The 17,400-nt window shown below is 41.0% G+C and overlaps 1 protein-coding gene across 1 annotated transcript in view; it reads right to left on the reverse strand.

Moving 5' to 3' along the window:
* Window positions 1-257: 257 nt before the first annotated feature.
* The window catches only part of nbas (NBAS subunit of NRZ tethering complex), a 153,615-nt gene continuing 136,472 nt past the window's right edge, over window positions 258-17,400 (reverse strand). The window contains exons 51-53 of the mRNA XM_063902089.1: window positions 12,831-12,978; window positions 11,411-11,545; window positions 258-1,326 (exon numbers count right to left, since the gene is read on the reverse strand). Coding sequence (XP_063758159.1) covers window positions 1,051-1,326; window positions 11,411-11,545; window positions 12,831-12,978 — 559 coding nt within the window. The 3' untranslated portion in view covers window positions 258-1,050. The remainder of the gene's footprint in view (window positions 1,327-11,410; window positions 11,546-12,830; window positions 12,979-17,400) is intronic.

Consider the following 17,400-nt stretch of genomic DNA (forward strand, 5'->3'; position numbering starts at 1 on the left):
GAGCAAGAAAAAGAACAAGCTGGATGTTGGGTTCAGAGTGCTGTAATTATCTTCTGTAAAAATGATAAAATGCTGTAATTATGATGCAAACATTTTGAGTGCTTTCACTGCAAAATGCAACACATATCTTTGTAATAAAACCCTTAATTAAAAGAAAAGTTGAAATAACTGAAAAGTGAACAAGGTCAAGCAAAGACGTTGAATAAAGCGATGCGCTTTTCCATCAACACTTTTCTAAAGAAAGGACAACAAACTCATTGTCGTGCCAAGAGAGTTTTATTTATTTCAGGCAGTAAAGGTGGGACAGAAATAAACCCGCATTAAGTGAAACAAACGGTTGACAGCATCACTGTGTGTGCGTACACACACGTACAAATGTATTCTTCATCATCATTAGCCCACCGGTGGTCGGTGCTCGTATTTGGTATTTGTTCACCCGCACACACAAAACAGGGCAGCTGCGGGGCTAATTTGTTCAGAAGGAATTAATTAGACATTATTAGGGGTAAAACAATGGAGCAGAGGCAGGGTGTTTAACGGTGGGACGTCAAAGAGGCAAACCTGTCACGGAACAATAGGCTAATATACACCCACTGCTTCCCGGGTACTGCTCAATTATTTTAGAACACAATAGCACACACACACACACACACACACAAATGCATGCAAGCAGGAAGTGCATTTTGTGATCAGCCCCCAGTGTGAACATTCACTCATGACGGAGAGACAGCATTCATGTGTGTGTGTGTGTGTGTGTGTGTGTGTGTGTGTGTGTGTGTGTGTGTTTCTAATTGAGCAGATGTTTCAGTATTAAAGGTATCCACTCTTTTACCTTCAAGGTAGATACTGCAGCTGCTGTTGAAGTGTCTGCAGTTGATGAACCCAATTACAGAATAAAATGCAGAGGTTCGGCCTCTTATCACCTGTATTCGCGCCCAACGCTCATTTCTTAAGACCTTAATCTAATTCCATTCCCCTTTCCACTCTCTTTTCCTAAATCTTCTTACCGCTGTTCATGGCTACCTTCCAGACTGCCTTCCCCGTCTTCCCTCACAGCCACTTCTTTAAAACAGCCAAGGCAGAGTTGAAGGTGAACTGGGCTTGGTGGGTTCCGCGGTGAGCCAGCAGCAGGGAGCCTGCCTCGGGGCCATGGCCCGTCGCCAGCAGCTCAGAGGCCGCTTTCTCGACGTCCCAGCCTCCCTCCTGCTGGTGGGACAGCATGTGGGAGCTGAGCAGTGGGTACAGGGCTGAGGCGACGCAGCCCACCAGGAGCCCGGCGTCCAGGAGCAACGAGAGGAGTTCAGCATCGCAGGAGGAAGCCGTCTCCTAGAGGAAAAAACAGAAGAGGGAGGAAAGTAAACACACATGTGGTAATGGGGTCAGGAGAAACTTTCCTTTTTAAGATTTTTCATCCCTGTACTATCATTTTTCTCATTTAAACAAATATTTCTCTTGCCAGATGATCTGCTATCATTCAGCAGACCTGCTTTTAACACCCACTGGCTGATAAAACCTCAAAGTGACGACTAGATTTGCGATAGCGACCTGTAGAAAGAATGCAATTTAACCTCCTGCTGCAGCAGCAGAATTTACAGACTGCGTGATTACAATGCCACATGGTTGAAGAAACCTGATGATGTCAGAGTGTTGGGTCAAATCATGCATTGACCCTGTGGCTCACCACCAATCCAATGGCATATGCCTTTAAACACATGAATGCACACAAGCACGAAATCAAACACACGTAGGGATCCTATACATTTTTCATTTCAGACTCAAATTCCCAGACTTCTTAGTAGATTTAGGTCATAGATAAAAAAAAGTTCAATACATAGAATATATTTTAAGGTGCTACGCTAAAACAGTGCAATGTCATTCAATTTGTCTTCAGGTAAATGTAAATCACTGTACCTTGCACCTTTAAAGGAAAGAATGTTCAATTTACTTTTTCAAAGTTCTGAATTTGTATATATCTCACAGAAGCACAATAGCATGAAAAACACAATTTTTCCTTACTGCGTAGGAACCGTGCCTCCTGCAGTTCTTTGCAGCTTTGAGAATATTCTGTTACCAAAACAATTCTGAACACATGTTCGCACAGCCATAAACAAACCTTTACGTAATGTCTAATCCCATTTTACGCCTTTTTACATCAATGAACTGCATGCAAATTCAAACAGCTAAATGCCGCCGGGGCTGCTGTGAGTGCTTCACAGGCCACGAAGCCAGGCTGAGTGCAGAGGGCGGGGAGGAGGCTTGGTGACTCAGCCCATCTTCTCTGCATCCTCTCACCTGTTTGCTGTCTCTATTATTAAGCTTGCACTTGCAAAACTTTACATGCATACGTGCATATGTGCACACACGCACACACACAGAAAAAGTGCACAGAAAACAACAGTGAGTCCCTGTCAGGGTATTTCTGGAGCTGAGGCAGATCAATTATAAATGTGGAGCTCATGTCTATTCTGTAGTGGAAAAGAAGGGCAGAGACGGATGAATTTCTCCCCCTCGCCTCTAAGAATCTCTCATCCCACGTCCTGCCTCGCTCCATTTTTCTTTCCTTGAAGGACGACATAAAAGTGTTAAAAAGGACCACTTGAACTGCGATGATGGATATTAGCGAACCTGGACGTCTCACACGAGAGACATCCGACTGTTGTCATTGACAATGACAACGTCCCCTCGTGGAATTATTGCACATAAAATAAGTTTGATGTTGTGGTAATGTGTGCAGATCTGAAGAAAAACTGCATCCCCAGATGTATAGGATCTGTGGAAGTATTCTGTATGTGGACGCATTTACTATTTTAACACAATAAAAGCTCCTGGTTGCTCTGGCACCAAAGGGAGAGGGCTGACATATAACAGTTATAGACAGTATGTCATGCATGACTAATAATTTAATTTCCCTCCTTTGAGAGAGAGGACCAGATGAATCATGACAAGCCGCGGGAGAGAGGAGGGCGAGACAGAGGAGACAGACAGAGGCGTTTTTGAATCTTCGGAGAGAGGTGGACGGGGAGGTCATCCGGTTATAATGAGAATTAGGGCAAAGAATGGAGAAGACAGAGGGGACAGGCTGTGGAAAATGTATGACGGAGAGAGAATAGCTGGAGCGTAGAAAGGCATGCATTCATTTTTAAGTGCACCAACTGTTTCCAAGAGCTGAATGCACAGTAGAACCAAGGAGAGGCACTTCAAACCATCTTAACATTTCAAACGTTTGAGTTTGGAGGCTCAACAGAAGCACAGAACAAATGTAATACATGCCATTTCCTGGAACTGCCGTGAACATTGGCCTTTTTTGAAGCAGCATTTCTTTAGAAGATGACTTTTAAGTTTAAAGTCATCAAAACAGCAGAGGATGATTTGTTTATCACACGTTTTTCAAAGTTCTAACCGTCACATCGTTTGGTTAGGATAATACTGCACTCAACAAAGTATTTCCTGTGATCTGGGAACACAGTGACAGTATACAAGAATAAAGAAAGCCAAGGGAGGAAACTCAACGGTTAGATAATGAGACTGTGAGCAAGACAAAAAGTGTACATCCAGATTATCCCAACCACATTGTTTTAATGTAAAACCATGAGGTGTCCATGATTAACGATTATACTGCAAATGATTTTAAACAGCAAGTTAATTGTTAATTATTGTGAAAATCAATTATGTGATTTATCAAGGAGAAATACCCTCTGGTGCAATGGGACGAATTGCCCACCTCTTCCATGTAATGACATTGCCATTTCCAAAGCCAATGCTCCAGAAGGACAAAAATGAAATGAACAATACATTTTCTCCAATATTTTGACTGCTGGAAGTGGCCTCATGGTGCCCTTTAGAGCTATTAGCGTGATTAACAGCTTTACAAATACATCTGACTTCATTTGACCTGAAGGCGTGCTAATCACTGAATCACCTTTCTGTGGTCGGGCTGTGATGAGGGCTGTACACGCAGACCAATTGTGTGAAAGAATACCACATGACCGAGGAGAGCAGTTTACAGACTAACAGCACACACATGCACTGTATTATCACATCCAGTGACTTTGGGCTACATGGGATGCGTACAGATTTAAAGGGGCCCCATTATGCTGTGTGTCATATAGGGGTTTGTGCATGTAAATGGTCTGCAAAGGCTTAACTCCCAAAGCTCTCTCCTACACACTCCCCCCTGCCTGAAACGCCGCGATTGTAGTCCTTTGTTTACGTCCGTGACAGAGTGACATCAATACATAACACTCAAGCTTCTATTGGCCAGCACTCCAACACATTGTATGTGACAGGCTAAGGGGAAGGACATGTCTTAAGCGGTTGAACAATCACAACAGAGCCGGCCAGCTAACCAATCGGAGTAGATTGGGCTCTGGTTTCAGACAGAGGGTGAACATAAGTGCTCCAGAACATGCAGTATGAGAGAAATAAAGAGCTTTTTGAACATTAAAGCATAGAAATATGACACAGTAGAGTCACAAAATACACATATAAAATCTGAAAATTAGCGCGGCTCATTTAAAGAACAAAGATTTACTCTTGGATCACGACCAATTTGAGCATAGGAATACATACATGCTGTAAACAAACACTGACCCATCCACTCTGTTATGGTAGAGAGAAAAGAACAAAAACAGGGGCACAGGCATGGTCCTGCACACTTAGACACACACGCACACACACACGCACACACACGTACACCTCCCAGGCTATTACGATTTGACGGTGTCAAGAGAGACAGCAGATTTGAGTCTCGGAGTCAGTTGGATTGACATTCCAGCTGAAAATAGATGTGAAGGTGCAGCAGAGAGATAAAGGGATGGAGGGGAATCTTGATATCAGAGTGCAGCAGATAACTTTATGTTCTTTTAAAAGCATGACCAGCTCTGCCCAGTGATTACACCTACTGGTTAACAGTACATTGACAAAGTTCAAATGATAATTAACTGTACTGTAAGTACTGTGTACCGTGTTATTATCCTTTCTTGATATTTTTCACTCAAGTTGCAATAACAGCCATCTCTCTGCAGCTACTGAAAAATGCAGCTACTTTAGGTCAAGGACAGCTTTGTTTTCTACTCCTTCATACTGTGAAACGTTGCAAAAGCACGGTAGGGATTTTTGATTACTTTCATTCATCAACTATTCAGCAGAACATGTCATCACGACGACCGAAGATCATATCAAAATCAAAAAAACATTCCGATCTCTGCATGTTCAAGGAATAATTTAACTCTTTGGGAAACTTGCTCTTTTAAATATCCTTACACTCCCTTACAGTATATAGCTCAGCATACAGTCTTAGCAAACAGATTGAAAACAGGGTAAAACAGCGAGCCTGTTTCTGACCAAACCAAACAAAGATGTTCTACTAGCAGCTCTAAAACCACAAATTAACACAGATATATCTTATTTCTTTAATCTGTACAAAACCTTAAGTTCACTTGTGGCTTTATCAGGGCCAGGCTAATAATTTGCCACTGATTGCAGTGTTTTGTGCTAAGCTAAGCTAAGCTAAGCTAAGCTAAGCTAAACTTACTTACATTCTACTGGCTCCAGCTTCATATTTAATATAGAGGTATGAGCTGTATTGATATTCTCTTACAATTCTTTAAGGAAGAAAGAGAATAAAACCTTTTTCCTAAAAAACAAACTTTAATTGCTTTAAATTATTATTTTTGCAACATTTGTTACATTATGATTATAACCTTTGTAGCTGAAATGCATCACAAACTGAATTTATAGCTTTCTGCTGTCAGACACCATCCTCTGAGTCGACTAGAGCTAACAACCTGTTCTACTGTACATCCATCCCTACAGCTTCCCCCCCTGCTGTGATTCCTCCCTCCTAACCCCTCTATCTCTTTGAGTCTCCAACTTTCCCCGGCAGTCTGTCTGGGCCCTCGCCTTTACAAACAGTTCATCGCAAACAGAATCTGACTGAGGAGGGAATGCATCCATCATGCCTTCCTTTCTTTCTCAAAGGTCAACAGCTTGAAAACCTGTCCTGCGGTGTATGTGTTTTTGAGCACAGGTGTGCGTGTGTGTGTGCGCATGCCAGGTTAAAAGCCCCTCCACATCCTCTTTTGAGGTTCAAACAACACTGTGTCTGTCTCTTAAGCGAAGCGAAAGAGGAATCTTCTGTCTCATGTTTGTGTGTGTGTGTGTGTGTGTGTGTGTGTGTGCCGTGACTGAATGAACAAACACTCAGCATGACAAGGGAACTGACACATCAAACTGCAGCCATAAGATGTCCAACCCTCACTCTCGCTCTTGTTATCCCCTATTCATTTCTTGCTGTCTCTCCCTCAAAAAGACAGCTACGGTAGTCTCTCCTGGTTGCTTTCAATGGTCGCTAAATGTTCCCTGATTGGTCAGATCAATTTTTAACACCCTTGTTTTCAATTCCAGCTCTGCAAGTCTCTCATTTCCTGTATACGTCCTCCTCCGCCCCCTCTCTTTCCCTGAGCTAAACCCGGCTGAGAGCTTAATTGGAATTACCGTACACGTACAATGCCTAATACATAATGCATGGCCGAGCATTCTTTTATCATTTAAATCATAAAGCTTCTTTGGAATGCCAGACAACACACAACTATCTCCTTGCCTGACTCTCTACTCCTTTCCTCTCCTTCAGGCTCTGCTTCCCATCCCGCCATCCAAGCTGTCCACAGGCTTTAGTGGTGCACCAAACTGAGCGCACACAAACGCATACACAGCACCAGACGTTCCTTGCTTACAGCGCGACATGATTGAAAGTGACAGAAGAAGAAGCTGTGAAGCCAAAAAAAAAAAGTGGGCTGTGACGCACATGAGCAAACACAAACACAGAAACACAAACACTCAGGGAGCAAATCAGAGATCAACACACTCCGTTGCAAGCAAACACAGCTAGATTAACAGGGCCAATATGGCACAAAAGCTGTAAACAAGCCCACTTAAACAAGCAATTAGACTCATAATCACTCCATCACATGCTCACATACACAAAGTGTCTTCACTTCACTGGGCAGATGAAAAAGGTGTAAGTGATTCTTTGGAGATGACATAAGAGGTCACATCTGTTATTTTTTTCCATATGCCTTAATAACAGTGTGATAAATGAGATACTTTATTTTGAATGAAACTGTCGTCTTCTGCCTCTAGTTATAGCTCTCCATTAAGAATAGTTATATAGCAATCTTCCTCCTTATGGTCTATGCATTTTCACTGCAGATGGTGAAACCGTCCTGCTATTTTAGGTAAAATCCAAGATCCAGCAAGAATAGTTTGTGTTCAACTTCCAGGTTTAATCTTTGCAGATATCAAAACTGCAGCATAAAAAAAACTATTAAAAATGAGCACTTAAATGTAATTAAAAGTAAATGTAATCACGCTAAATTAGTTTTATATCAGGAAAAAGAGATTCACGGTACATGTCTTATAGCTGATTGGTAATCGTATAGGAGTATTTCTCCCATTCCTGCTTGCGTTACTTCTGAAAAAGGTATAGCGGTAAAAGCACTCTGATTGGTTGGAAAACTAGAAAGGCACCGTGTAAAGGCTAGTCCAGTGAAGTCAATAGTAACCAGCTTCTGCGCCATGAGGGACCTGAAAACCTGAGGCATGGGGGGGTGTTGTTGGGTTATGGCGGAGCTGATTTAGTCATAGCCCCACTGTGACACCAAGACTGACAAGCAGATAGACAAAAATACATACACACACAATTCACAGCCCCTTCACTCGGACATTGCATTAAGGCACGGAGCTACAGGTTGTGTCCATACATTATACATGCTCAGTTTTTTCTGCTCTCTCTGAGTATAGCCATAGCTGTTTAAGGAGTCCTAAAAATGTGTTTTGGAACAGCTTTGTATAATATATGTGCAAACATGCAGCTGTATCTAGTATGCTGTACATTTGCACTGACAGCTCATTCTTATTGGCCTCTCATCAGCCTCTTATCTCTGTCAGACTGGTGTAAACCCCTGGCTCCCTGCACCGCTGCTCCCCTTTGCTCCTCCATGGCACATACATCTTCACTAGAAGGAGCAGAGAGGGTAGAAAAGGACGAAATAGGAGAGAGGGAGTTTGAGGGAGAAAGTGGAAAAGGCGAGAAAGAGTGAGGCTCTTTCAGCTCTGAGTGAATAGAAAAAAAAGACTGCACACTTTCCTGCATCATCGAGGACAATACAACCTCTTCTTCATTACCTGCTCCTTCTACTACTTCTTTGTCTCCCTTTTGAATTGTATACTCTACTCCCATTCCTCTCTTTTTTCCTTTCCACCACCATCCACCCTTATACTTTAACTCCCACGATGGTTCCCTCCACAACAACGCAAGACACGGTTAGTGTGAAGCAAAATTGATGCTCATGCAACAGCCTTCTAAATGACATTTCTCATTCAAGTGGATTTCTATAACACCATTTTAATTAAAAACAATTCTTTTTTTTGGGGGTAATCCAGGGCCATCCATCTTGTGAAAAATATGTGTTGATAGCGGGGAAAACAATGTGCACAGTAATCTATGACATCAGATACAGAGCAGAGTGCCAGGAAACACACACCGGTTGGGGAAATGCTTGAAGATAAGGTCTGTCAATCACACAGAGTGGCGTGTCATTTTCATGTATGCTATCAAGAGCGCTGTGCTTCACAGTTTGCCGTTAAGAAATATATTATGATGCATTGTGGCTAAAATCAACCAGTGTTAATGTAGACATTAAACGACAGGTTGATAAATGAAGAAGGACATTCAAATCTTAAACCAGCTGTGACCAAAGGGATGAAACAACAGGAATTTCATTATAACAACTGTAGATGAACAGTTAAGCTTCGACAGTTAACTTACCTGGATTTTCTGATCGACCAAGCTTGACTATGATCTATAACTTCTGAGCCCCCCCGTTGATGAGAACTACTGATCTCTTAATGGCTGGCCGCTACAAGTCCAGTCGATTTGTAGAACTGATTTTGCTCTCGTTTCATCTTAAATTTGCTAATGATAGTGAAAAATGAGCCCTTTAATCAAATGTTTAGAACTAAAGCAGATACCAAATCAATCATTTAAAGGGTCTAAAACATATGTTTTAAAATGTACAAATGATTAGTCCGATAACCTTTTGTAATTCAAATGTTTAAATAACCCATATGCCTGTTTTGATATTGCAACCAATGCAACCTTATTAGGCAGACTCAGTATCAGCCATGTCATGATAAAGCTGATCCATATCAATTATAGTTTCTTTTGTCATTGTCATAAACTCAGGGTTTGGTACAATTGTTTAGTCACAGCATCACACTGACCTAAGCCATGCTCAGACCAACTTAGGCAAGGCTCCATCATTCATTTGAATCAGGTCAGTACAGCGATGCAGCAGGGTTTCCAAAGTGATCAAGCAACACAAAAAAGTGACTTCTTCTGGCAAGCTTCCGCTGGGGCCGATTGAATACATGCAGATACATAATCCTTATGCATTATTCTGTATGTGCTGTATTTTTCTATTCTTTACCTCCCACCTCGCAGTTGCAGGGTCATAACCTTCCAGACTTCAGAGTGTTATGAAACACTGTGTGATGTTGTGTTGCCTGATAAGCCTTCAAACTAACTAGATCTGATACATAAAATGGACTCCCATGACTATGTTTCATGTTAAATATGAAACAGGTTTTAGTGGAACAGCAAGCCCTGGACCTACCTTACATAAAAATAACTTTCAAGCAGCAGTGGCAGCTCTAGACCATTTCACACGGCGAGGACAAGGCTGGTGCCACAATACTAGCTAAAACATTAAGGACAACTACATCCGTACAGAGTACAGTACTGGAATTGGATTATACGGGTATCATAATCAAAATCAATTATCCTTTTTTATATAATTCGACTGAATAGATGCGGTAAAACAGTTTGAAACACTGAACTGTATTTAAAACACACACAGACAACGAAGACTGCTCACACACATATAGAGAATAAGTGGAGAACACAACACAGGATCACACACAGAGAGATACACACCCCCATGCATGCAGCTCCACAGTGAGCACATTATCAGATGTATTAGATGTAAGACAATTTCTCTCTGTCTCTGCCGATGTTATCTTCAGAGGAACACTGCTCTGAACATGCCCCTGTTCTCTCAGCTCTTAGGTTGCAGAGGCAGAATTATTTCTCAAAGCTGTTTGACACACTACCCTTCTCACTCCATTCACGCACCCTCTTCTCTAACTCTGACTGATTTATCTTCTCTGTCCTTCCTCCCGTACCATCCTCTCTTCAGGCACACTGCCATATCCTCACCACCGTCTTTTGCACTTTACATATTCATACATTTGCTCCCTCTTTGTAATTTCCCTTCTCATCCCATTTCTCTCTCTAAACACCCTCTCCATTTGATGTCCTCCCCCAACATCTAAATCACACATCTATTCTGTATCCCCCTTCAGCAACCTGCTTCCTAAAACCCGCTCGCTTTCTTCGGCGGGATAAAAGCAGCGTTTTGCCCAGGTGTTCCGATATATAGGCGCCTTTATGTTTCATTTAATAGAGGCTCTGTCACTTAATGGACCGGCTTTCTGTTATCTGATCCCGGAACAAAGAGAGGGTCTACCGGGTCTGAGAGGCCTACTTTGTGACAATTGCTTATCTGATGGGGAACAGTGGAAAGCGGCCCACACAGTCTTAAACTATTGCTCTCTTATCCGATGGGCTTCCCACAACTAAAGGACAGTTAGCAAGTGGATGAGCGCTGGCTTATTTAAATGATGAGATTCTTACACCGTTGAAGAGGTGTTGCCTGCAGGTTTTCAGTATTTCACATTTTCTATTCTGTCTGGTATTTTTTAGACTATAATGTAAAGTCTTTGAGGCCAGCTACAACACTGTAACAGTATTTATTTGAATACAGACAGAGAAACAATACTGATGTTGGATCTTATCTACAATAGCTTGAGGTAGAAATTACACTTTTTTTGGAGGTCTCTTAAAATATTTCAGATGAAACATCCAGAAACAAGTAGACATAACTTCACCTGAAGGCATCCCAAGTCGAACAGGTTTAATAACCTTCAAATTATTTGATTGACGGTTAATTAATTCATGGCAATTTTGAAAAATCCATTGAAACTATCAAGAAAAATATGCCAACTTTTTCTATTTCCAGCAGCTGACATATGAGCATTTGCTACAATTTGCTGTTTTTCTATTTATTTGTATAAAAACAACTGGAAAACATTTGGTTGTTGGACTAGAAAAGGATTTCTGAAGACATGGCCATGTGCTCTGGGAAGTTGTGAAGTGAATTCTTCCTTATTTCTAAAGTTTTTGAGGCAAATTAATAAACTGATTTGAAAAAAAAGTCTGCATTCAAACTGTGATCCATGAAGAGGACTCTGCTTGAATCTAGACCACGCAGACTTTTACATCTTCACTTACCGGGGTCATGCTGTTGATCTGATCCAGAGTCAGCTTCAGCAATTGTTCGTCACCACTCTCAGCCATCAGTTTGAGCGCAGGCTGCTGGAGGCTCGGCTGCTTCTGGAGCAGCAGGGTGGAAATATGTCCGATACACTGGAGAGGAGGAGAGAGGGAAAGAGTGTGACAGGCAGGCAGGAGGGGGTGGTAGATGAATGGATAGATGTGAGGATGGAGGGATGAAAGCAGGAGTAGGAAAGATAAAGGAAAAAGTGGGATGAAAACAGAGAAAGAAAGAGTGAGGGAGAACAGAGGGGAGAGCGGGAGACGGAGGGAACAGAGTGGGCGAGGAACAGTGAAGGTTAATCGATGTGCATATACTGTACAGACACGGAGGCACATAATACTTTTAAAAAGGTCTACACACAAACACGCACACACACACACAGCGGTCCTATCCAGTAATATATGGATATCACAATGCAATCTGACTCCCCCATGCTCTGGCAGTTTCATTCCAGCAGATTCAAATTAAAGCTGTTCAGAACAGAGTAAAAGGCCTCCTCCCACCCCTCTTCCCACACTAATATTAGACAGCCAGGCAGACACTAGCCTATTCACACTGAATAGCATTAGCACTAAACTAATATCACAGTCAGCTGGCGCTAGACATACAGAATGGCATTAGGCTTACCATTTCCATGCTGCTCAGTAGGGCATGAATAGCATTAAGGGCAGTCAGATATCAAAGAGCGCACGTGCCTACAGTACATTGTGGAGAGCACTGAGCTGACGCTAACATGTTGCCGTGGATAACATACTTAATAGCTTTAGGCTTGTGTATTAAGATATGGGGTAAATTGTGGCAATGCTTGGTTTACACTGCGTTCAAACAAGCGTTTATTATTTCTCAATAAAATTGATAGCAGTGTTGAAGCGCAATTTCTTTTCCCCCATTCGGTTTCAATTATTATTTTCACTTTCCTAACTGTATTGAAGTGGTAAAAGAATAATTCAGCTCTTGTATTTAAGCAGTAATGCAAGAGAGTACAAATAAAAGGCATTCAAATTGAATGAACATTTAGAATTATAGGCATAAAAGGTACCTAAAAGAATCAATGGTGAAAGTAATCATTATGCATTACTGTCAGGAGGATTTTATGTTTTTATTATTGGCTATTTTCGGAGACACACAAGTATAGCTTTTAATATTTTATAAACTATTGCATAGTTTAATCTTAAAATTTGCATCATATTTTAACTCAATCTTACTGTATGATCAAGTATTTTATTGAACTTAAAAGAACATTAACTTCCACTGAAATGTAGCAGAGTAAAGTATACATCAACAAAAAACCAACATCCTTTTAGTAAAACGTTCCGAGTACTGCAAAGAAAACAAGACACCAGCAGTAACAGACGATTATCCCAGGAGAGTTACCTGTGCAGGAAGCTTGTGTTTGGTGTTATAGAGCGATCGCACCATGGTGACAACTTGCTGACCCAGGTTTAATTTGACCTCTGATGCCTGGCAGCGGGTCAGCAGGGCCGAGGTCAGCACCACCCAGGGGTTACGCTCGGACTCAGCCCTGGAGACAGAGAGCAAAACACTTGTGAGTGTGTGTGTATGTGTGTGGTCTCCTACTGAGCGGTGAACACACAGGAGAGAAACATGTGAATACAAAAGTGACAGGTGAAGAAAGCACATATTTCTCAGTGAGTGAGTTCTAGACCAGCGGTTTCCAACCTGTGGTCCATGGCCTCCTAGTGGGCCCTGAAGGCATTGCAAGTGGGCCGCCAAATAATTTGCAAAACATAAAAAAAATATATATATATTTTTTGTTTTCAAAACTTAAATTGAAAGTTGATGGTAGGAACTTTCCCGCGGGACTACCTTGATAATGCACCTGATTGGTCGGTTTTGGTAAAAAAACAAACATCCTTAGTGTATAAGTAAGGGATAATGTGCAGCGAGGCGGTAGTTATGGGGAAAAGAACACCCAACACGCTGAAGCGATCTCTTGCGCCTGGCTAAGCCTACATGCTGCACTTACAGCATTTGTTTAGGCCTATTAATTTAATGCACTTGTTTTGGCTTGTTTTGATGTTTCGGTTTTTTTCTACACCATTGTATGTGTGATTTACCTCACCTCATCTGATGCATGTAACATATTGCTGAGTTATTATGTATAAGAATGCATTTCTCAATTTCTGAATGAAATCGTTATTAATTTGCCTATTGCAGACAGCCCCTCACTTTTAGTTCCTTGTTTCTGTTTATTACTGATGGGCAGCTCCTTTTATAAATGAGATAAAAAGTCATTTGAGAACTTTATTTAGCATTTTTTTTTTATTCTTAAGTGGGCCCTGAGCCGAAAAAGGTTGGGAACCGCTGTTCTAGACGACAGAACAAGGAAGGAACCTACGGTGTCTGAAAAAACAAGATCAGAACTACACGTGTAAATCTTTCAGTACCAACAATTCAATTTTAAATCACTTGGTTCAGTACAAAAGGGTGGAGCCTTTTAGGAAAGAAAGCAGAGAAAAATGTGTGAGAGATTATGGAGTTTTCATACTTGAAGAAGTCATATCAACTGATGGCAACAATGTTAACCCACGAAGGCAAAGATGGGACGAAAAGTAACATTCATATGTGCCATACTTGCACTATTGAGCCGTTTTTATTAAACATTATTAAAGTATTTCTCAATTCGCAGTTAAATAAAATAACATGTTTACACAAATAACACAGTAACGTTGGCATTTTGTGTGATTTTTACCAACAAATCACACAGTAATGCTTGACTTATTGTGTGGGATTATTGTCCATTAGAAGCATTATCTAGATTCTTATGCAGGAAGTGTTGTGAACAATTAATTTGTTGACCACTGTAATCGCACCAGAACCTTACACGAAAAGAACCTTCGATAAATTGCTTTCCCCCCCACAATTATTTCCAACTTGTAGAATACTGTAATGTCATTCATTCAATAATAAACTGTATGTGGAATGACGGTAATCCTGTTAGACAATGCCTAGTTTACAGCAGCCGACTATTGTGTGTCGCTATGAATAATATAAAACCATCAGCCACATAAGACTAACAGCATCAAATCAGTGGCTGACACAGACGGAACCATCAGGAGGTTTACAGCCAATCTAATGAATTCTGACGCGAGGATAAAGGATGTTTGACCACTCTACTCCTGCAGTTAACATTAAAAACCTACATGCCGAACACCAGGGGGACCAGCTGCCAGCACTGACAGGCGTCAAATTGTTGACACGCTCCTTTGGGAGGCCTTCAAGACCTTTGCTAATGCTGAGTAAACGATGAGCTCCCACCAAGGCCAGCAAATGCCAATGAGGCTAAGCCAATATCGCCTTCATGGATCTTTATGAAAATCAGTCACAAGATGAAGAAATTCCTAAGGGAAACCGTAGAACGACTCATTATCTGTCAGTAAGATCTAGGTTGACAGACAGAACTTGTTGAAATGATTAATTCTACTAATACTACCATGAGCATGGCAGGGAGACTTATGTCCCTTTGTAGGTTGTAGTTTTTAAAATAGGATGAATAAAGTATCTATCTGTCCGTCCACCCACCCATCCATCAGCACTGGAAAAATAGCAGTAAAAATAGGGGACATTTTACCTGAAATCAGCAAAATATCTCAAAATATTGTTTTTCAAAAATATTTACAAAAAATTGCTTATATTAACCGAACATTCATAACCAGTTCAAAGTACTGAAAAGAATACACATGGAACCTTTTCATTTGTTAATTCATGACATCCCAAATTCTAATGTCACTATAAAATCCTGGGGAAAATGCGGTGAGCAGAAAGCCAACCATGATCATGTTTTTTACGGCTTCTGGGAAAAGAAAAGTGTCAAAAAAATTGGCCATTTCTTCAAACGAGAACCCACTAACGCTATTACTTGGTAAAACACCAGAGGCAATGGAAAAAAAAACGTCCCTACCTTTTTTTTAGTGAAAAGAATAGAAATCGTTGAACCAATAACAAGGATTTGGCTAAAAGATAACCTACTCAACTCAGAATAGAAGAAACTAGTTAAGGAAATTTATGGAATGGAGAAAATAACTATATGTGAATTAGAAACCGAGACATGGGTAAAGTATAGAAAACAAAACATTCAAATGATGAAGTAAGAACTGACAATTAATATACACCTGAGTATTAATCCAGTATTAATTCATTCCATTTTCCTGATCAGTTGTAGTTCATTTATGTATCTATATGTGTTTATTTATGCTTTGTAAATAACATCTTAAAATGTAAAAAAATATATATTAACCCAATGGTAGTGTCAGCATTTATAAAGAAAAGTTAAAGCAAAAATATTTGTTCAAACACTAGCATTATCTGCTCAAATGCGCCCCCTTGGTTTCTAGCAATAAGTCACTTAGAACCAGTAATATGAACTCTGTATTTTATCTGTTTTACTATCTTAATGTGTATCTTCTACTCTCCCAACCCCAACTATTAATGTATAGTTCGGAGACAAGTAGCAGGCACCACTGTACGGTTGTTAGCAAATTGACATGTGTTTATCTGCAATTAAAGATGGTGAGTATGATACCAGGAAGAGGTGAAGAACGAGAGACATGGGTGGATTTTTTTAATCAGTCTACCACCGCAGAGAGTCCCACATTTTCACGACCCCCCAGGCCTTCATCTAGAAAAAAAATTACTCAACCAGGAAGTGACTCAAAATGAATACAAAGAAACATGAAACAGCTACACAGAGACACAACTTCACTACAGAGACACTCAATACACCCACAAAAGGGCAGATCAATGACAAAAAATACCTTAAATATTAACAAATCGGTTACAAAGTGACACAAAATGACCAAGATAGTCACAAAAAAAACTACAAAAAAGACACAGAGAGAAGCCTCAAATTAACAAGAGCTGCTAAACAACAACTAAAAGAAGATCCACAACTATAAACTCTGCATCTATAAAAGAGAGGTCGTTGAACTTTTGCATATGTGTGACCAGGGACACATTGTCTTATAATCCACCCACAGTGAGAGACAGGGGTTTTGTGTGTGTCCGTCAGCAGGAGAAGCCGCTCTCCATCCAGCTACCGGGGGCGCCTTGTCCTGCCAAGCTGCTTCACCTTCCGATGATGCAGCTTTGGGAGCAAACAGAGCCCACTTGTGCGGTTTGGCACAGCGCTGCTTCCTGTGTTTCACCAGGGGGACAAAGAGGATCTGCTGCCTCGACTGTGTGTGTCTGTGTGCTCGCCAAATCTGTCACAGGGCGCAGCGTGAGTCACAGCCAGCCTTTTGTTTGTGCTTTCAATATGACTCAGTTTATGTGGACACATTGAAGGATAAGCTTTAAGATGCAACTCAATAAAACAGCCTCTTGAAGTCCCAATGAAACACATCTCCACTCTACAATCACACACAGGAAACACACATCCATCAAAAATAGGATTAAATGCTACGTATTTGTTAAGGTTAACCATGACTTAACCATGACTAAAAAAATGTGAAGGTTAAATTATTCTAGTTCTTCCCAAATGATGACTGCTGGACTGCAGCAGCCGTTTAAAAACAAAATGCATACTAAACACAGATCAGACCTTAATTTCAGGCTTCTAAGCTTCAAAGATGCGGAATCTGTGTGTATACATGTTGCAGCAAATTAACTTCAGCGATGTAAATGAGCAGGACTAAAGAGACGAGCAGAAAACAAAATCCGTAATCAGAAGCTGAGTTTGTACTCAGCATTTGTTAAGGATTTAAATCTGAAAGTACAGCAGCTCAGCCTGGAGTTGAAAGAAATGATTATAGCCGACTGTCCCAGCAGGGACGCTTTGACTACAGCTGTACTGAACTCACAAAGTCAGTGAAGTCTCTGGGTGAACTTGAAGCAGCTGTGGCTCCCAAACCTAATCCCACATCTCCTTCTGCTTCTCAGGGGAAAAAGACACTGGCAAACTCAAAAACACCTCTACTGCCCTTCA

The sequence above is a fragment of the Eleginops maclovinus genome, chromosome 15, assembly GCF_036324505.1.
Source record: "Eleginops maclovinus isolate JMC-PN-2008 ecotype Puerto Natales chromosome 15, JC_Emac_rtc_rv5, whole genome shotgun sequence".
NCBI classification, from domain to species: domain Eukaryota; kingdom Metazoa; phylum Chordata; class Actinopteri; order Perciformes; family Eleginopidae; genus Eleginops; species Eleginops maclovinus.